At 26.9% G+C, this 23,443-nt stretch overlaps 1 protein-coding gene across 1 annotated transcript; it reads left to right on the top strand.

The window, feature by feature from the left end:
• Positions 1-11,559: 11,559 nt before the first annotated feature.
• LOC115697650 (probable rhamnogalacturonate lyase B) lies at positions 11,560-22,791 on the top strand. Its single transcript, XM_061107325.1, has 15 exons — positions 11,560-11,773; positions 11,900-12,021; positions 12,558-12,617; positions 13,148-13,267; positions 13,370-13,489; positions 13,811-13,952; positions 14,033-14,203; positions 14,973-15,128; positions 15,719-15,825; positions 18,743-18,836; positions 18,965-19,106; positions 19,439-19,595; positions 20,991-21,107; positions 21,369-21,501; positions 22,428-22,791. The coding sequence occupies exons 1-15, from the start codon at positions 11,729-11,731 to the stop codon at positions 22,683-22,685; spliced, it is 1,944 nt and encodes a 647-aa protein (XP_060963308.1). The 5' UTR covers positions 11,560-11,728; the 3' UTR covers positions 22,686-22,791.
• The last annotated feature ends 652 nt before the right edge of the window (positions 22,792-23,443 follow it).

Below are 23,443 nucleotides of genomic sequence, written 5' to 3' on the forward strand. Positions count from 1 at the left end.
GGTCTTCTTTTCCAATTAATTTCGCTGGAATTAATGGTTGTATTTCCCTCGTTTTGGTTTCATTTTGGTTGTTTTGCTGTTTTGAAACGATCGAGGTATGTTCATCTTCATCGTTCAGTCCGTGCGGCTGAAAGTTTAGAGCATGTGGTATTTTTGTAAATATTTGTATGTGGGATGTATAAATGTTGAATGGACCGGCCCATAGTAATTTTGTAATTTTTTCCCCTTTTTGTATTTTCCTTTTTTTTTCCCTAAATTCTAAGAGTATTAAAACGGAATAAAAAGAAAAAGATAAATAAAAAAGAATTAAAACATAACATAAACTATCATACTAAAAAGTCAAAGTGAGAATGAAATAAAAATTAAAGGAAATAAACTCTTTTTTTTTTATCAAGAAATCATTTCTGATAAGGAAGATCGGGTAAAACCGCAACCTTAGAACATACTTTGAGTTTCTTGAAAAATATTCACAAGAAAATAAAATAAAAAAAATTACTAACCTCGTGATTGTAGATTTCACTAAGCCTTTGAAAAAAAAAATTACCTCCCCGGCAACGGCGCCAAAATTTGGTTAAACGCCCAAAATGTGTCTTCCACTAGCGGTAGTTGTAGTATAGATCGGGTGGTCGATTCCACAGAGAGGTGATTATAGACAAAAACGCTAGTAGAAAAATAGAAATAAAAGGTTAATAAATAGTGATAATGGTAACAAATGATTTTGTGATTTTTTGATTTGATAATAAATATTAAAAGAGAGTAAGTAAAGGTGTAATCAATAGTAAAAAGAAAGAAATGCTTCAAGAATCATCCATATGCTTGTTTAGCTTTTTTGTACCCTTGATTCACAAAGTTGATAAATGATTTAACATTAAAGTTCATTATATTTTTGAGTATACAAGTTCTTGCAAATAAAAGAAATGATTTAATCTTATGTAGAACCTAGAAATGACATTATACATCAAGCAATAATGCAATAAGAGATTAAACATAAAACTAAACATAAATATTATTTTTACTAAATTAAAACACATAGAAAGAGCATGACTAATCCTATATATTTTTAGTAAAAATAATGACAAAAAAAATAGAAATAGAGATGGTGGTGACAGTGAAGGAAATGAACATTAATATTACTTTTCTTAATTTTTAAGCACATAGAAAGAGCATGACTAAACCTATATGTTTAATAAAAAGTAAATAAAAATGAACATAAAAGATAGAACAAGATAAATACTACTATTACTACAATCACTAAATAAAAATATATAGAAAGAGCATGACTAAGTATATATATATATATATATATATATATATATGGAAGAGGTTTCAATGGTTACATTTTTATTGTAACCATCATGGTTACATTTTTTTAAGCCATTGGATTATTATTAAATGGTTGTGATTAATTTGAAAATTAAATAAAAATAAATAATAAATAACTTGTAACCTGAAAGTGACCTAATCATTTATTTGCTTATAAAACTTTAATTAAGATTAATTATATTTTAAAATTAAATTAATTATAATTATTAATTAATTTTTTGCAATTTATTACTATATAAGGATCTTTTAGCAATTTATTTTGTTATACTTAAATTATTTAAAATTTTATAACAAAACTTTTTATAATTTAAAATTATATACATATAATTTCATAATTTAAATTTTATTATACTTGTAATCTTAATTTTAAATTATTACACTTAATTATTTAATTTTTTTATTTAAATATTTAAAAAGTAAAAAATGAAATAAGTTGAAGGATTTTTTAGAAAAAAAAATGGCTGCGCTTGTTATCGATTGATTAGCTTGAGGCATCATACTTAGTTCATATAATTGTTACAAAATAATTAAATTTCATTTAAAAATAATTAATCATTTGAAAATTTATTATAAGAAGAGAATTTAGTTTAATCTTTGTAAAAAAATAAATTTTATTGTAAATATTATAATTAAATGGCTTAATTATTAAAATAATTCAAGTAAAGATTTAAATATAAATATTAATTGCTAAAAGAGGTCTTGTTAAATATTTAATTAATTATTTTAAGAAAATAGTTAATTATAATTAAATAATTCTAAAAAAAGAATGTCTACTATTTAATTAATTATTTTAAGAAAATAGTTAATTATAATTAATTAAATCTAAAAAAGGAAAGTCTACCTATTAGTAACCTGTTATTACAGGTTAAAAAAAAAATGTAACCATATGGTTACAATAAAAATGTAACCATTGAATAGTCACCCATATATATATATATATTTAGTATATAATAGCATAAATAGTAGTATAGATGGACGAAGAACAAGAAAATAAAAGTGAAATAAGAACTTGCATTGCTCAAATAAATATTACAAGTGAATCAAAGATACAAAATAATCTCACTTTGCATATGGAATCATCCCTAACCTTCCAAGAAAGATTAGGCCATTATGCTAATCATTCTCATAAAGAAATATGAGAAGAAAAGTGAAGAGAACTTTTGCTATAGTTTCTCTACTCTAAAAATTACACTAAAGAGATATGTGTAGTGAGTAGTAAGAGGTGTCCCAAGAGGTCTCATCTCTTCCCTATTTATAGCCAAAGTGAGTGATTTAAAATAATTAATAAATTATTTTAATAATTTTCTAGAAATTTCTATCATAAATGAGGTAGGTGAGATATGAGAAGGGTAGAATGGTAAAATATACAATGTGCAATTTATTGGCTAAGAGAAATAGTAAAAAGAGTCAAATAAATGCAAGGGAATATAAAATTATAAATTATTTTGAAATTGCCTTTCAAAACAATTTGAAAAATGGCAGATTGAAGGAGGAGACGACACTTGGCGTACATGTATTTGATGTTGAAACTCGGATTGAAGGACGAGCAGACAAGTGTCGCTCATGTGATGGCTAGAGGAGAGGAGCTGCTGGAGAGAAAGGGGACATGCGGGTCCCACGCGGCTGGCGCTGGCAGGCTGGGCAGGAGGAGACAGGCACCTCACGCGCCCTGTCTGGCCGTGAACCACACGCGCCCGTCTGGGCCCTTTGATGTGTGATCGGACGGCTCGTGATGGGCTTTTGGCTTGCGCGGGAGTGGCTTCTCTTTCCAGCCAAAATTTGATTTTCTCTTTAAAGAATATACTCCTTTTTCTTCAATTTATTTTCTATGCTCCCAATAATTTTAATTCCTACAATAAAAAAAGGCAATAAATTAAATCTAAATTAAATATTTTCAACATAAAAATATATCTTATTAATTTCATGAAAATATTAATTTATTTTTAATTTATCTTATACTTTAAGCTTACTAAATGTATATTTTTCACTATTAATCACCTGATGTCCCGCAAAAGAGGAGATTCAAAATCCCCATGTGCTCCTGACCAAGTGCTGGTAATCCTAGTCACAATTTCGGGATTTACACATATAGGTTTAATCCTTAATTCCACATTTACAAAATATATACTTGGCATTAAAAATATAAATATTCACATAGAGCTCAAAACAAGCTTTCCAACGGTATAAAGAACTCCCAAATCGGAGTCCGAATCACAAAGTTATGGCTATTTGAAGTTTGCATAAGGATCTGCCCAGAAAGAAAAAGGCGCGCCGCGGCATGCTAAATACCATGCCGCGGCACCTGGGTTCAAAACCCAGAAAACCAGCAACAAGAACACGAAAATCAGCTTCAAAACATAATCAAATCACCCCAATTCACAACCAAACTCTCAAATCATCAAATAAGGTTGCTAACAAATATTAGAGGGTCAAAATAACATATTTCATGCATCAATTTCCAGCAATAAATCCCATAATTTCAGATTACTAATTCATGAAAATCAAAGCTCCAACTTGAGCTTAATTCCATGAAATTCTTATCTTGAATTCTTACAAAATTAAGCCAAGAATTCATGCAATCAATTTTTAGAGCTTAAGAACAGCAACATACACAAATAAAATCCTCTAATTTTCTGTCCAAACTTAACCCAAACAAACCCAAGAATTAAAGCTCCAAGCATGCATAAGACAACCCAACAACAAGAACATGCATCTCAAATCCAATTTTACAACCACAACCCATTTTCATGCTCTCCAATCAATAAATTTTCAGCAATAAAACAGAGATTAAAATCATAAAAGATTATCTCAAGCTCAATCCAAAAACAAACTCAAAGATCCTCAAATTAAAAGCTTCAATCCAAGCAAACATTCACCAAATCAAAAATTGAAAATCAAAGAGGGTTGAGAGATAAAGAGGGATTCGGGTATGAGGGCTTGAAACCAGAAAAAAAAAAACCACCTTCATTTCCTTAAAATTCACCTCTTTAATTAAATGTAAATCAATAGGTCAAAAGACCATTTTGCCCCTAGGGCTTAATAACATACCCACACACATACAAGGGTAGAAATATCATTTCACATACACATAAATCTAAATATATTTTCAGATTATTCACCAATATTTAAAATGCCACTAAATCAATTCCAATTGCATTTCGGGTCCGAACTCAGTTCGGCCCAAAACACCCGGTTGTGACTATACCGCGCCAACCTGTCAGAACGCACATGAAGAAAGACAACACAGGCATACTATATAATAATATAGTCCCATAAGCACGTAAATAAATTAATTTCACTATTTTACCCTTCTCGGGTCAAAATTACTAAAATGCCCCTGGCTCACCAACAGGGTCTTAACATAGTATAAATCATATAAATTCTCATATATTAAATTATATATTAATATAATTTCTCAATTATTCATAATTATCTAGTTAGGATTTTGTTAATCCATTTCATAATTCTAGGGTATTACATATGTAATTTATTAGGTGATTGATGGTTTATAGTATGCTTATGGTATAATATAGCCTAAATAAACTTTCATCTACCTATTACCTAAGCTAATACATTACAACCTTGAAAGTTCTTGTGATTCTGAACAAGAATTGTTGACATTAGTGGAGAGAGGTAAGTCATGCAAGCATATTGATCATTGGATTGTGAAAAGTTAAAAAGAGTAGAATTGATATGATGTTCTTCAAATATTGAAGTTAATTTACATCTTTACATTATTTTTCAGAGTAAGCATCTGAATTAATTTTAGAGTTTTGGGATTGAAATTCTGGTTTAAATAATTGATTGAAGTTTCACAGGTTGCAGCAGCGGTTTGATTGTATGAAGGCTTAGTTAATTGTGTGCTAGTTTGTGTTTTTTTTTCTTTATCTCAGTTTTTAGTCTTACTCGAGGGCAAGTAAGGATTTAGTTTGGGGGAATTTGTTAGGCTTATTTTAGCCCAAGTTTCGGGTCACATTTTATAGTTATTTTTCTTCTTAATTATTATTTTTGGAATAGAATTGCGCTTGTTTTCTTCAGTTTCAGGTTTCGATACTTGGAAGGCATAAATTGGATAAATTTCGAAAAACAGTGATTTATAAAATAGAGAAAATTTTGAAAGAAAATAAAGCTGAAACTTGAAGCCTAAATTCGACTATGTTCTGATCATATTTTAGAAAAAGTCAAAACATAAAAGTTTTAGATCTCTTTTTTATCTATCCAACTCATCTTGAATCAGCTCATTTGGAGTTATCACAACACTCAACAATATATATCTTATGTATTACATCAATATTATTCTAAAATTACTCTAAGTAATTAAGGATTATCTAAATATATATAAAAAATATTCTTATAAAAGTAAGTTAAAGAAAGCATACCTTATACTAAAAATTATGTACTTGACTTCCGATAAAGTCACTTCTGATAAAATCTTAACAACCAAGTTTAAGAGAAACTAAAATCAAATATTATTCTAATTCTACCAAAATTTCGGCAGCATAATGGCTATAATTGAACGTTTCTAAAAAATTCAAACCTATTAATAACAACAAAACACAATTCAAAATAATATAAAATAATCACAACAACATTTAGCAATATAAAAGTTTACCACCCATCCGACTACAATACATGTATTCACAGAACCTACTTCACTATGGATGAATATTTAAGATATTCAAACTCATCTAACATGCATATTCTACCTATCGATCCGGCACAGTACAATATATTGTAGAATCTGCTTCACTTCGATATTCAAACTCTACTAAGCATTCATAATTAATTTATAATAAAAGTTAGTAAATGTATACCTCGAGCTACTTAGAAACCGATCAACACCAAATAAGTCGGATTCTTGTAAATTGACCTTACAACCTATAACATAAAGAAATACTACAAAATTACAAATTTCTTTATTTAGCTACTTACTAGTTATATAATTTATGAGTAACTAGTTATTAATAAAAATACATGAATATGAATGAAAATTAGTAACTTATTAAGTAGATGTAGCTAACTATTTACTATCTACTAAAAAAATAAAAACACATGAATAAAATTGAAAATAGAAAAAATAAATTGATACAAAATAGAGTTAATTTCTAAACTTTTGTTTCTAAGCTAATTTTTTAGAAATTACTTTCTAAATATTTATTTTAATACTCTCCTATCTCATTCTCATTCACAATATTTAACAAAACTATTAGTTTAAAATACTCAATATACATATACACTATATAAAATACTCTCCTATATCACATTTCTCATTCACAATATATATACACACAATACATATTCAATACAACACAAAATACATACATATATACTCTCTTATATCACATTTCTCATTCACAGTATATATACACACACAATACATATTTAATAATATAGAAAAACCCTAAAAAAAATTATAAAATAAAAAATAAAGCAATGTACGTTACAAAAATTAGTAGAAATTAGATTTATACCTTAATAGACGTTGAGATACAATGTTTTCTCCACTAAAAACTGTGGTCGGAGGTATAACCACCACAACCACTACCTCTACCTTCAATTTACCCTAAAAAATAAGGAAAAATGTGATCTTTTTAGGTATATAGTTTTAGGTATGAAAAATAGAAGATTTAGAAACAAAAATAAGCTAAAATAGTGGGAAAAAAAATTGGTGAAATGGGGGTGATTTTTCGTGGTGGTTGGCGGAGAGGGTTTGGGGTTTCTCTAGTTTGGGGTTTCTAGGTTGGCTGATCGAATGAGGAAGACGAAGGGCTAGGCTGAGATTATAAACCTTTTTGGCATCGATTATTTGGAAATAACCGACGCCATAAGTGGCGTAAAATTTCCTTCTAAAAATTTCTAACCCTCACTACAACAAACACCATTAATAGGGGCGGAACAGTCCGCTGGTAATAATCCTGAAATCCGCCGGTATTGTGCATTAGCGGCGGGGATCCGCCGGTAATAACCCGTCGCTATTAATCATTAATAGCGGCGGACTGACACATCCGCCGGTATTAATGATTAATACCGGCGGACTAATAATGGCGGGTCCGCCTGCAGAACATGCGTAAATATGGCCTAATCTGAACCATTATTACCGGCGGGTGTCCGCCGGTAATAATGGTTTTTAAAAAAAATAAAAAAATGAAATAATTTTATTAATAAATATTATAAATAATTATTTAATTAAAAAACATTTATATTTAATTAAATATTATAAATAATATTATAAATATTTTTTCTATATTTATTTAATTAACTTTTTTCAAATTTATATTATTAATAAATATCAAAATTAAAATTAATAAATCCACAAATTATCATCCATACATTATTTAAAATTAAAAGATTATTATCCATACATTAATTTAAACTTAAAGAACTCCAAACATAATTAAAATTAAGATACACTAATTAATATTGTCTTGATTAAACAAATCATCTTCAAAATTCCGAGCGCAGCATTTAAGTAATATCGGATTGGTGCATTGTCCCGAGCTTGCGATACCGCGGTGATGGGTAATATGGTTGCCGAGCGTATAAAATCTCCGTAAATTGTCGAGTCCGTCGTTGTTGTGCTAAATTCGGAGATCGTTGTTGTTGCGAAACATTTGGAGATTGTTGTGGCGAGAAGTTCTGGGGTTGCTTCACGAAACCGACCAGAAAAAATATGGATTTTGTGGATCGAAAAATTGACCCGAGAAGTTTGCTGCATTGGACCCCCAAAAACATCGCCGAGATGAACTCCCAAATTGGCCCAACATCTACTGTCTGGGACCGTGATCCTCCAAAAATCGCAGTAGAAAAATTGACCCGGAGAAGTTTATGCTATTTTATGAATATTTTATGCTATTTCAATTTACTTTGTCTTTTATGATTTTATATTTAATTTGCATTATTATTATTTCAAGTTTTATATATTACCATATTATTTAACGTTTTCATACATAATTTTAATTGTATTTTTTTTAATTAAACAAATAGTTGAAGTTATATTTAAGTATATTAAAATTACTTTATTAAGTATACTAAAATAATATTTTAGTTGAAAAGATTTTTTTTTAACCATTTAGTATATTTTAGTAAACTTAGTAAATTATTTAAATACATTAAATTAACTTTAAAAAGTTAAATTATTTTTTTTTTTAGAAAATTAAATAAAAAAATCTTACTAATTTAACTAATTTAATTATTTTTCTTCAAAAAATTAAATTAAAAAAACGTATTTATTTTTTTTATTAAAGTATATAAAAATTGATTTAGGAATTAATTAAAAAGAATTAATTACTATAATTATTTTTATTATTTTTTATGATAACATAAAAATATATTAATTCATTATTAAATTTCATTATAAATAATTAAAATTCTAAAATATTTACATAAATCTAAATTAAATTTTATACTAAAAATTTATATTAAATTCTTTTTTTTTTGTCACGTTTTTTATTCTTCTAAACTTCTAAAATTTTAATTTTAAATAAATTTTATAACATAATATCACATTGTAACTTACAATCAAAAGTAAACAACAAACCAATTATATATAAAATTATACATTTCACACATACACATAAATAAAATACCAATTTAAAAAAATTAAATAAAATTCTCAATAATACAAAATAAAATAAATTTAAATATACCATAAATATATATTTATATATAATTGTATAATATAAAAATATAAAAATATATATTACATAATATATATATAACATAAAAATAATTTTTTTTCATTTTAATTATATACAATAAATATATATTTATATATAATTATATAATATATACAATAAATATTTATTTATAAATAAAAAAAATATAATATATACAATAAATATTTATTTATAAATAAAAAAAAATATAATATATACAATAAACTTATATTTATATATAAAAAAATTTAATATATATACTTATATATTAAAAAATATATAATAAATCTAAAACATATATTTATATATAAAAAATATAATATATACAATATAAAATTATTTACAAATTAAAAAAAAACAATATATATAATACATATACTTATACAAAAAAAATATAATGTATATAATACACCTATTTATTTTATATATTAACAAAAATATATATATATATACTAAGAAAAAAAATATTAAAATGTATATAAAAATATATACATTTTATATATCACAGCAAATAAAAAAAATCCTAAAACTAATATATAACACAAATTTATATTACATACCAAAATTAAAAACCCTAAAAAATCACAAGTCACACATTTATATACAAAACTAATATATAACAGAAATCACAAGTCACACAGAAAATTAATTTTATTTAGAAATTTCAAACTAATTACAAACACATACATATATTACACAGAAAATTTATCAAAAATATATACAAAACACATACTTGAAAATAAGAACCGACGGTTGCGGTGATGCGACAGTGATGGTGCGAGAAGGTCCACTGCCACGGTGCAACCGAGAGAGGAACCGTAAAAAAATATATGGAACCTTAAAAAAAAATTACTTTGTGGAAATGAGGAAAATGGAAATGTGAAGTGAAAATGTGAAGCGGAGTTACCCGAAGCAATGAAATCCGTGGTGGAGCAAATGGCCAAGGTGGTGGAGCAAAATACGGTGGTGGTGGCCGCAAACCGAGAGAGGAAGGGAAATGTGGTCGATAAAAATTCTAAGCAGGTTGGGAAAATGGGGAATCTGGGTTGGGGTTTTTTTTATATATAAAAATTATTACCGGCGGGGCCCGCCGGTATTAATTTACCCGCCGCATTAATATCGCAGGCGGCGGACCCCCGCCGTATTGGTCCGCCGCTAATAATAATAGGCGGCGGACCCCGCCGCATTGGTCCGCCGCTAATAAATTTTGAAATAAACCTTTTCTCGTTTTCCCGCACTTAATATATCACCTAATATTAGCGGCGGTCCGCCAGATATTAAAATGCCCGCCGCTAATTATTATTTTATTTATTTTTTAAAAAAAAAATCAGAAAATTAGATTATTACCGGCGGACCCCCACATCCGCCGGTAATAACCTTATTATTAGGGGCGGACCTTCCCCGCCGGTAATAGGTCCGCCCCTAATAACCAAAATTGTTGTAGTGCCTATGGCGTCAGTTATTTATTATTATGCTAGAAAAACACGAGTATTTCTAGCGTGTTTTGTCCTCACTCAAATGTTTCTTGGAAAAATTTTCCAAGAGATCACCTATCCCAAAATTACTCTAAGTCAAGCACGTACACTTAACTTTAGAGTTCTTAAGTGATGGGTTACTAGAAAATAAGATACATCTTGTTAATATAGGTAGTACTCATTAATCCATTTAAGCCTCTTCAACTGTGTAGTCTCATACATATACAGTCTCAACTGAATCATCACATTTGACTTTCCCTATAGCTTATCCAGTATCTCTTCTTACAAATCACGAGACTACTGTCTGTCACACAAATGGTGTAAAAGGTTCGACTTTACATTGTTTGCTTTAGCTGCATTGGCCCTCAGCCGAGGCATGCATCTACTCAATTCCGCCAGTTGAGAACCAATGCTAACGCTCCAACAAATCTATGAACTGATGCAACATGGCCTTTTTTTGTTGTAGTGTCTCCATCTTTGTTACCAAACATTGTCTACGTCTCTTTAGATAATTTTATACTTATATAATGTAATATACTAGTATATATATTTATATGTACGCAGTTCAAATTAATTAATTTCATCAATACTCAAATTTCTCTCTTTTAATTTTCAACCCGTTGAGGACTCTTGAAGACAAATGTAAGTGTAACCCCCAATAATAGACCAATTATCAGTCTAGGCTCTCATATATACAAATATATGTATGGATCACAATATATATGTTGGGTAGGGACCATAAATGTACGTTTACCAAAATGATTGGACAATCTTTAATATGTAATACAAACAATATAACCATTGATACAGGCCCATATTATCCAAATTTAGCCTACGGCAATAATCAAAGAGGAAAGAACATTTCACTCTCAAATTTTCTCATAGCTTTTTCTTAAATTAGTTGTTAAGTAATTTTATATATATAGGTAGTCTAACTTTCATAAATGTGGTGATACCTATTGCATGTCTCTTCAATAATAATTAACACAAAGAAAAAGCCACATGAGTAAATGAAAAAATTCGTCATCTTAAAGTTCAAGTAAAGCTTACTTTGTATTTTATATTATCTAAAATCACTTGCCTTATATATAAATACATATATATATATATACACACATATAAATGAGCATACATGTTTTCACAGGCATGCAGATAGGCAGAGCAAGAAAATAATTAATCTTTATGTTCATCAGAAAATTGAACTAACTCTGCCTTATTTAGCTATATATATCATCAATTTTTTGGGAGGATCCTATTAATTTAATTCTTCTTACAATGTCATCTATTAATATGGTGCATCTTGTTATTGGAGATCATCACGTAAGTCATTCTGATTCACTATTTAATAACCTCTTTTAATTAGTTATATTAGAGCATGAAAATAATTATTAATATTATATTAATTAAACGTTACACATACATTTTGCGTGATTATATAATATATAGGTTGTTATGGACAACGGCATACTTAAAGTGACATTATCAAAACCAGGGGGAATCGTTACTGGTATACGATATAATGGCATCGACAATTTACTTGAAGTTATAAACGAGGAAGACAATAGAGGGTACACAATTATATTTTTATTATTATACACCGGCTCTAATAATTATAATATACCTAATTAAATAACACCACTATTATAACTACATCTGTTGGAGTCATTTTTATTGAAAGATTTTTGGTTAATAGTCATTAATATGTTTGAGTAGCTAGGCACCTGTTCATTCGAGTTAGAAATTAATAGTATTCGCATGCACTTTGATGCTGCTAATTCACATGCTATAGCAGTTTGTAGGTTTAGTATTTGAAGTTGTTATTCGGATTTTCTACCTAATTATTGTAAACAACATGATGATTAATCTATTATTGTTGAGTCTACTCTGATCAATGTAATAGACTCTGTTAAATTTAGTTATTAATAAATATTTTTATTTTTCTCAAAAAAAAAAAACAAAGAAAAAGGTTGAATCTAATTTTTTTTTATATATACCAAATAACAATTGACTAATCTGGTGCAGCCACGTAGTTTGGACCGATGGGTTTAATTGGTAGTTTTGGGATTAATTTGGTCAAATAAATATATTGATTCGGTTTTTGCAGGTACTGGGACCTTGTGTGGAGTAAAGAGGGAAGTATTGGAACAACCGGTACATTTGACAGGTTATTATAAATATATATGGAAAATTCTTAAAACCACTCTTCTTTTATACTCGTTTACTCCTTTCTATTTATTTATTTTAGTATTCATAACAATTTTTAATTCAATTTATTGTAGTGGTATAGGTAGTAGTTATTTAAAAAATTTAATAAAACTTTGAAACCTTCCAAAAAATTTAACACACACTTAAAATATAATTCAAATAGTTTGTTGCATGCATGACTGTTTTATTTTATACTCGTGTGAAATATACTATTTGAATAATATTTTTTATATTATAAATTATTTTAAATTTCTTAAAATTTTACAAAATATCTTAAATAACTATAACATGTAAAACTATAAAAAAAAATTAGACTATTTTTTTTTTAAATACTGAAACAAATTAATAGTGCATCGATACATTCTATTTAAGAGTGTGCATTATAAAAACACCCTATATATATTTAAAATATTTGTTTGCTCATGTGTAAATCAAATTAGGATATATATTAATGTTTTAATAATGTTAATTAAATATTAATTATTGCAGGATAAAAGGGACAAACTTCAAGGTTATAGTGGAAGAAGAGGAAAGGGTGGAGATCTCATTCACTAGAAAATGGAACACCTCTCTCATAGACCAACGTGTCCCTTTAAACATAGACATAAGGTAATATATACTTACTAATTAATTAACAAAATAAATTGTACATATATTTTCATGAATAATAATAATAATAATAATAGTTGTATATTAATTAAAATTCATCAGGTATGTAATGCTGGGTAATTCGTCAGGCTTTTACGCATATGCCATCTATGAGCACTTGAAAGAATGGCCTCCATTCAACCTTCCTCAGACCAGGATTGTTTTCAAGCTCAGAAAGGACAAGTAAATAAATATTTTATTATTATATGAAAAATAAATTCTAAATAATTTATAATATCGATAATGTATATAATTTAAATTATATGGGTAGCACGCGTGCTTGTTTTTATTTTATACGCGTTACAACAAATTATTAAATTTTAATACTGTCAATTATTCAAAATTTCTAAAGAATCGGCAAGATGCATACTATAGCTATAATTGTGGGCAAAAGTGATATCCTCTCTTAAAGAGGTAGTAAAATTTGTTAATGGTTTTTAATTATTGGAAATTTGGAAGCAACTAATACGTAGACAATGGAATTTATTGGGTTTTCAATAATAGGTTCCAGTATATGGCAGTAGGTGATAACAGGCAAAGGCACATGCCTCTTCCTGATGATCGGGTGCCCCCTAGAGGCAAAGAGCTAGCTTTCCCTGAGGCTGTCCTTCTTGTTAATCCTGTAGAGCCAGAATTCAAAGGAGAGGTGTATATATAGTTAATTATTTTTGTGTTATTATTCACTGATTAGATATAATATATAAATTAATAAATTAATTAATTTAGGTGGATGACAAGTACGAGTACTCGTGTGAGAATAGAGATTTGAAGGTGCATGGGTGGATATGCAAGAAACCAGGAATAGGGTTCTGGCAAATTACACCCAGCAACGAGTTTCGATCTGGCGGCCCTCTTAAGCAGAACCTCACCTCTCACGTTGGACCTATTACCCTTGCTGTGAGCTCACTACATTTCCTACTCACTCTAAATTATACACTTAAGTATATTTATGGCAAAACTATCCAAATTTTACCCTTATAAAGCAGTAGGGACATTATAATTTAATTAGTGTTCAAAATGACTGAATTACAATTTTAATAACTTACTGTAGTTTTACCATTAAAAAAATTATTAGGTTATTATATATGCCCCTTATAAATTTAACTCTTTGAGTAGTTATACTACAAATATTTCACTAAAATATAATACTTATGTTAAAATTTATTCCATTTATGTGGCCAACCATAAACAAATATGATAATTTGTCATTACCACATTAACATCACATGTATAATTTAAATAAAAAAAAATTAATTTAATTTTTTTTTTCTTGTCAATAATTAATCAAAAATTTAAAATTAGTTTATTTTTATTAAATATTAATAAAAAATATTTTTTATATATTTTAAATTACACATATAATATTAATGTAGTAATAATGAATCAGTCATGGGATAAAATTTAACATAATTCTTATATTTCATCATTATGAATAATTCCACTCGGAGCAAATTTTGGTAGTGCTAACAATTCGACAGTAAGAAAAAAATCAATAGCCTTATCAAAATATTAATTTATATCTTTCAAAAAAAAAATATTAATTTATATAGTACTAAATTAGACTTATTGCTGGCAATATTAATTATATACTTATTATTTGATCGATTACTTATATGAATTGGGTGCCCAAATATATTCTTATTATATTCGTTATATATACATACAGATGTTTCTAAGTGCCCACTATGCTGGGGAGGATATGGTTCTGAAATTTCAATCCAACGAACCGTGGAAGAAAGTTTTTGGCCCTGTTTTCATTTATCTTAATTCCCTCCCTAATGGAACTGATACACTTCACCTTTGGGATGATGCTAAAATTCAGGTTTCAAATTTTGTTCTTAATTTGTTATAATATAAGTATTGTTGTTAATATTGGATTTTGGTTTTTTTGTCATCATAATATTGGATTTATTAATTTTCTTTTTTGAAAGGATATTGGATTTATTTTAATTATATTTGATTAAAGTTTTATTCTTAATTTTTATATCCATACAAAAAAAAAATGATTTTTAAACAATTTTAAATAAATTTTTAAATAAAAAAATAAACTGGAACCAATCAAAAGTGACTTGTAGGCACTGACTTAGAGTTTAATTAGCGGCCAGAGATATTTACACAAATTTTAAAAGTGTAATCAAATGTATTATTAAGGTTAAAAATTTAATTTAATAAGTATTTAAGTTGAAACCTTATTATTTAAGTATTATCACCTCAAATTATTCAAAAGAAAAAATTATATTTGCAAGCTATATACAAAATGATTAAGATCATCGACCTCTTAACATTTTGTTTTACCTTAATTTTAACAATAAATAATCTCTACTACTTATTTTCCATTTTATATTTATTTAGAAATAGTGGTTTCCTGATTAAATAATTAATTTTTCATTATACATGTTTATGATTAATCAGATGATGATCGAAGTACAAAATTGGCCGTACAATTTTATCGCTTCCGAGGACTTTCCTTCCTCGGATCAACGGGGCTGTCTTAGTGGTAGACTCAAAGTGAGAGACAGGTATATATAATGAGTAACCTTAGATGTACACACTCAAATTGCACATATACATAGTCTCCAATACACTTTTAATTATTGGGAACTTTACGAAATTTTAAACAAAATACTTATTACACTTATTTTTTAAAATCTTTTTACGGATTTTTTTACAGGTTTTTATTTATAATTTTTTAGAAAACTTGTTTTTGCGTTGCTTTTATATTGCAGCAACGTAGAAAAACGTTATTTTAAAAAGAATAATTAACGGCAAAACTCTCTTATATTTCAAATTATATACACTTAATTAGGGATGAATATGGAGCGGGTGATAATAGTCGGGGAGTGCTCCCGTCTCCATTCCCGTTAACTATTTTATTACTCATCCGCGCATATTCCCATCGAGAGTGAGTATATCCATAGAAGACCTATTTATTTAAAAACAAAAGAAATTATAAATATAAAAGATAAATTATATAAAATTAAAAATTATATTGATGTTAATAATCTAAAATATACACTACTTTCTAAACTAAAATAAAAATATTTAAAAATTTATTAATAAATTACAAAAACACATAAAGATTAATGTGAAATAATAAAAAATAATATTATAAAATAAATAAAAAATTAATCGGATCCCGTCAAGGTAAAAGGTCCTATTCCCATTCCCACCCAGTTTATCCCTTTATCTTTTTCTTTTTTTTTTTGAAGTATATTCCCTTAACTTTACTTTCATTTACAAATTTAAGGTGACTATTGATTTCTATCGTTGAGTGTCAGTTGGGATAGTCATCGTGTATACATGTAGCATGTTTTTATTGGTCCAAATAATTTTGATAATTCAATATTATAAAAATCATTTTAAAATCTAAAAAATAATTAAAATTAAAAATAAATAATTCTCTTTTTTTATTGTCAAATTTTTATTTCAAATAAACAAATTAAAGAAAAAGAAATAAAACCCTAAAATCTAAAAGGAATCCTCATCTACGCCTCTCTCTTCGTCAACTCTCTCACTTTCACTCCAAGAAGACCATGCCGCCGTCTCACACTACAAAAAACTGTTACTTTTAGTGACAACTTTTTAGTCACAGTATATTTTTTTATGACTAAATGTGACTTTTAGTCACAACAAAATGTTACTGGTGACTAAAACATAGTATTTAGTTACAAGCTATCACTAATTTAGTTTTAGTCACAACAAGTATTGTGACTAAAAATACATTTAGTCAAAACAAATTGTAATTTTTGTGACTAATACTTTTAACCACGGACTTTTTTGTCACAACATAGGAATCATAATTTATAATTAGTCACAATTTTTTCACTTTTAGTCACAAGTTTTGTTGTGACTAAAAGTAAAAAAATTTATAGTGTCATGTTACCGACAACCAAAACGGAGGCCACCACTGTGTTCCCAATCCTCCAAATAAAGAATCCTGAAGCCTTCCTCTCGATCTCCAATTGCTCTTAATTATTTATAATAATAATTATAACAGCATTTGTAAAAGTATTCTATTTAATTTAATGGGTTTACATAATTAAGGCTAATTAATTAAGGGTAAATATTATTTTGGTCTATGTATTTTGTAAAAATTATTGATTGGACTCTCTATTTTGTTAAATGATAAAGTGAACCCTGTATTTTCTAAAATGGTAAAAATAGGACCCTGAGCTTAATTTTTGACAACTTTTTTTAATATAACTAACTTGAAAACAATTCTTAATAGGGGTGTTCATCTGATCCAATCCGCACTTTTTTGGTCAAACAACATCCAATCCGCACTAAGTGCGAATTTCATATTTTGGATCCAATTCGATCCGCATAACAGTTTAACTCAATCCAATCCAATCCGCAATAGTGTGGATTGGATCAGTTATTTTCGATTGGTTATTTTTTTTAATGATAAATTATTTAATATATTATATAAAAAAAAAACTATTGTTTCTTAATCTCCAATAATAATCTATTTCCATTTATATTTATATATAAATTAATTAAACTAATATACATATATGTCAATATATATGTACTCATCTTTAGATTTACACTAAAATAGATATGTATTCATTACTAAAATAAATAAGTTAGTATATATATTTAAATTTATGTGTATGTGTCTATGTGAATAAGAATAATTTTTTGGTGTTTTTTATTTTAAAACAAATAAAATACACCAACTCAATATATTACTAAAAAAGATTAAAAAATTAGAAGTTTGTGTCTTTTTTTTTTAATATTACTAGAAAATTAATATATAATTATATATTATATATTATAATTTTTTAAAAATATATTTAATTAAGTGCGGATTGGATTTAATCGGTTACTTTTTGAGGTCAAACAACATTCAATCTGCACAAGTGCAGATTTTAGATTTTTCAATCCAATCCAATCCGCGCAAGTGCGGATATCCGCATTTTGCGGATTGGATTGGATCATGCGGATTGGATTGGATCAGATACTTAGTGAACACCCCTAATTCTTAACACGAACAGACACAAAAAATATAAACAGTTTTGTCATAATACTTTTAATCGGATTATTATTAAATTTTATTTTGACAAAAAATTAGTTCATGGTCCAATTTGTACTATTTTAAAAAATACATGGTCTATTTTGTCATTTAATAAAATAAAAAGTCTAATCGATAACTTTTGCAAAACACAGGGTCCAAAATGATATTTACCCATTAATTAATTTATTAACTCTAATTGGTTAAGCTACTATTGTCTAACTTTCATGATGATAATTTAGTATTTAAATCAATTATTATAAATTTTTAAGTAGCAACTAGCTAATATAGACATATTTTTGTCAAAGAAAATGTTTTTAGCTACGTTATAATTTATTTCATACTAATAAAAATTAGTATGTAGTTACTACTCTATATATATGTATACTTATTCATACTCTTTGTTTATTAATTTATTAAAGGTATATTTCTGAAGAAGATATTGTATGTGGAGAAGAGGCTCACATAGGCTTGGCTCCACCCGGTAAAGTTGGATCATGGCAACTTGAATCCAAAGTGATTATCTTTTTCCTTTTTTTTTTAAATAATATAGTACTATTTAATGTTGCTCATAATTATTTATAAATTAATTATATATGGATGTTTAAAATTAGAAGTTATAAATATGGTTTGGCAAATAACAGGGGTATCAATTTTGGACAAAAGCAGATGAGAAAGGTTATTTCTCCATAAATGATGTTCGTGTCGGTCAATATAATCTATATGCGTGGGTCCCTGGTTTCATTGGAGACTACAAAAATGATCTTCTCATTAACATAACTGCAGGTCATTTTCCCTTTCTTTTAGCTACTATTTATATATATAAATATATATATAAGCAGAAGAATTTTACTTAATTTATGTAAAATATATATAGGGAATTTTTCCAATACACCTCGAAAGGTGTGTACTGTGTAGTATATTTTTTTTGTGTTTTTAATTCTTAAATACCAATACTTTTAGAAAATGTATTGGAGAATTCCACATAAATATTAAAGGGTGTTATTAAAGCTGGTTGGCAGCTTTTTCTTTAACAAATTAAACTTGTTAGTTTTAATCTGTGATGAATGTTTTAGATAGAGCTTATAAGATTAAAATAAATAATAATTCTGATACAGGTTGTGATATTGACATGGGTGAGATTGTGTATGAACCTCCAAGAGATGGACCAACACTCTGGGAAATAGGCATTCCTAATCGCTCTGCTGCTGAATTTTATGTGCCTGATCCTAATCCTAATTACGTAAATCCACTTTATTTAAATCACCCAGATAGGTATGCAAATTATTATTATTATTATTATTAAGTATCTGTACAATACTAATAATATAGTGGCTTTAATTTTATGAGTAATTAATTAATTTTTTTAAAATAATTATTAAATTAAATTAATATTTATAATCTTATATTAAATTATACTAACAGTATATCTCTTCATTCTAGCGTTAAGCATCATTGATGCTCTTCTCATTTGATAACCAAATATCGTAGTGGTTTAAACTGGTTCTAGACTTGTGTTTATTAAGGGTGCGTTTGGAAAGCCACAATGTAGTTAGATTTGTATGTAATTGGAGGTAATTACACAATTTGATATGTTTGTCTGACCATGTAATTACACTGTAACTGTGTAATTAGAAATAATTGAGGGGTTCCAATTACACACTCCAATTTTCATGGTCCCCCATGAGAATTGGATGTAATTAAACTGTGTAATTACTAAAAACTTTCCATATTAAACATTAGCTACTAAAAAATATTATTTTCTCATGTAATTACTAACTATTTTGCCAAACAATATATTAGGAATTCATACTCATTTCCAAACACACCAATTACTTTTTCATTTTCTAAAATGTTTTTCAATATCAATACATGCCATAGGTAACATTATTCAATCTTAAATATTACATTCTTTTATAACTTTTATTTTTTTTTCTTATTAAAGAGTGTAAATTTCACTATAAGGGCTCGTTTGGAACGCCGTATTAGGTCGTATTGTATTGTATTGTATTATATTGAATTGTATTTTATACAATATTTTTATGTAAAACTATATGTGGTAATAACTTTTATGGACACCTAAATATATAATATTTTAGTACAAATTAAAGTTTAACATAGTATTATATAAAAGTATGATATATAATCTCATTCAATATAATACAATACAATACAATACGACCTAATACGGCGTTCCAAACGAGCCCTAAAAGTCTTATTTTAGTCCCAACAAAAATAAAAAATTATAATTAAAAGTAAAAAAAATTGTGACTATATATTATTATTTTTATGTTGTGACTAAAAGGTCTTCGGCCAAAAATATTAATCATAAAAATTACAATTTGTTGTGACTAAATATATTTTTAGTCATAATACTTATTGTGACTAAAACTAAATTAAGGATAATTTTATATTTAAATACTATATTTTAATCATAAGTAATTTTTTATTTTTTTACTCACAAAAAATTTATGTTGTGACAAAAAAAGTAGTCATTAAAAATAGTTTTTTTTTAGTAATTAGACCATGTAAGTTCTGATTGATGAAGAAAAACGTAATACCATATGCATTAAGCTATATATTTATAATTGAAAATAGGTCTTGTTTTTGGTGTCTCAATTTTTTTTTATTTTATATTTTATATTTTATAATTTATATAAATATATGCAGATTTAGACAGTATGGATTATGGGAAAGATACGCGGAGTTATATCCTGATGGAGATTTGATTTATACAATTGGTGTTAACGACTATACAAAAGACTGGTTCTTTGCTCATGTTACCAGGTCAATATTAATTCCACTCTAGTAATAATTACTATATGAAAATTGTTGGTTATGGTGGAACTAATTTGATACAATGTTATTTAATTAATATCATTCATTGTAATACTTTGCATATTAAAATATTGTAGATCAGTTTCTTAAAATTTCACATTTTCATTGTTCCAAGATAAACAATTAATGTCACAAAATAATATAAGTACCACACTTAACTATTATATTAATTATATTTCTCATTTCATTGCATTTAAATTTAAATGGCAGGAAGACTGAGAATGACACATATGAAGGGACCACTTGGCAAATCAAGTTTGATCTTGACAACAAAATTGAGACTGCTAATGCAACTTTTCAACTCCGCATAGCCCTTGCCACTGCAAATGCTGCTCAATTAGAGGTAACACTTTCATTAGAGTACTTAGAGCTATCCCATATATATTAATTTGTATATATTTACAAAACACACATTATTTATTATATTAAATTTTAATGAAAATTATAAATGTCAAGAAGAAAGTCTTACACATCACCATCACCTACCATAAAACTAATCTCTATTTTACTTTGTCTATAGTGTTGCTCTACATGTAGAGCCAACTGTAGACTCTATATAAATGAATTGGTTTTTGTTAATACTTATTACATTATCTTCTTACTGATTGAATAATAAAGTTTATGAAATTAATAAAGATATTACACTATATAATTCATATAAAAAATTATAGAAAAATTGATGTACGGTAATGTAAAATAATAATAAATATAGTTTTAATTAGTGATGTCTTTTTAAAATAGAGTGGAATGATTAATGTAATGCTCTTTGTTAGAGAGTCTTACAATTTTAACATGTAAAAAACTTAATACTATTAATAATATTATAGACTACTTTACTTATCATTTCATTCTGTTCTACTTTTAGTTATATTTTACATTATAAGATAGTATGAGAATTAAGACAACTCTAAGGAGTATTTCATCAAAAATCCAAAAACTAATTGTAAAATAAAAGTAAAAAAAAATTACTTGTGATTTAGAGATTGTGAGTCAAATAGAATCACTTGATTTGAGAATTTTGAGTCAAAGAATTGGTGAATAAAAGTAGTCAACATCTTAAGGAAAATATTACATAGTCTCGTATTAATAGAAACTTAACATTCTACTACACTCATCACTAAATAATTTTGAGATAAAATATCATACTCTTTACCATGCACCTCATTTTTCAATCATATTTGCACATTTCTAGGATTTTATTAAACTTTTCTCATTTATTTTTTCCCTCTTATTAACTGTATTCCTTTTTTTATTAAAAATAAAAAACAGGTTCGAATTAATGATGAGAATGGAAATGCTCCTCTGTTTAACAGTGGACAAATCGGACATGATAACGCAATAGCTAGACATGGAATTCATGGTGTCTACAGACTATTTAACATAAGCATTCCAGGATCTCTACTTGTTAATGGAAAAACTAATACAATATTTTTAACACAGGCCAACAACACCAGCCCTTTACAAGGATTCATGTATGATTATATTCGTTTAGAAGCTCCTCAAATTGCATCACATCACATCACATGATGTATATTACTATTCATCTCAAATTCTATTTACTATATTTACCCTTATTTGGATCATCATAACTTATTATAATTATGTTATAAAATGCTATATTTGGATGTCTAAATTATCTAGTCATGTATCTCAATTAATTCTTGTTTACATTTACCATTAATTCTTATCTTCTCTTTATTTTGATTTTTAATTTTTTTTATTATTTTCTTCCAAATATCTCTATTAATCATTTCTACAATTTTAAAAAAGAATAATAACTTAATCGTTAATTGTTTTATTGAAAATTAATACCACTGCGAAATCCTGTCGAAAAAAATCAGCTATTCTAGTCGTTAATAAACTGTTGAAATCATTCATTTTGTTGACATTGTTGTGTGATGTTGTTGCTTCCATTGTCGTGTCATCCATCGTGTATTACAAACACAAGGAATTGTTTTGCATCATTTTTATAGGATTATTATTCTAGCATAGCAGATGTAGGGTTTAATTTTGAAATAATTACATGAGGCACAATCTTTTGTAAAAAAATTACAATTTTACGTTTACAGAATTTTTTTTATATTTTTACGGTTTTCCATAAAAATAACACAAAAACAACAAGAAAATTACATAAAAGTAACATCAAAATAACATCTAAAAATATCAAAATAACATGCAGATAACAAAAAATCAACAACAAATTAACAAGAGTACAACATAAAAAAACCGTATTTTCTGTAAATTAAATCAAAAAATCGTAAGATTGTTAAAAATTCTGTGAAACC

Source organism: Cannabis sativa, chromosome X (assembly GCF_029168945.1).
Source record: "Cannabis sativa cultivar Pink pepper isolate KNU-18-1 chromosome X, ASM2916894v1, whole genome shotgun sequence".
Classification (NCBI taxonomy): domain Eukaryota; kingdom Viridiplantae; phylum Streptophyta; class Magnoliopsida; order Rosales; family Cannabaceae; genus Cannabis; species Cannabis sativa.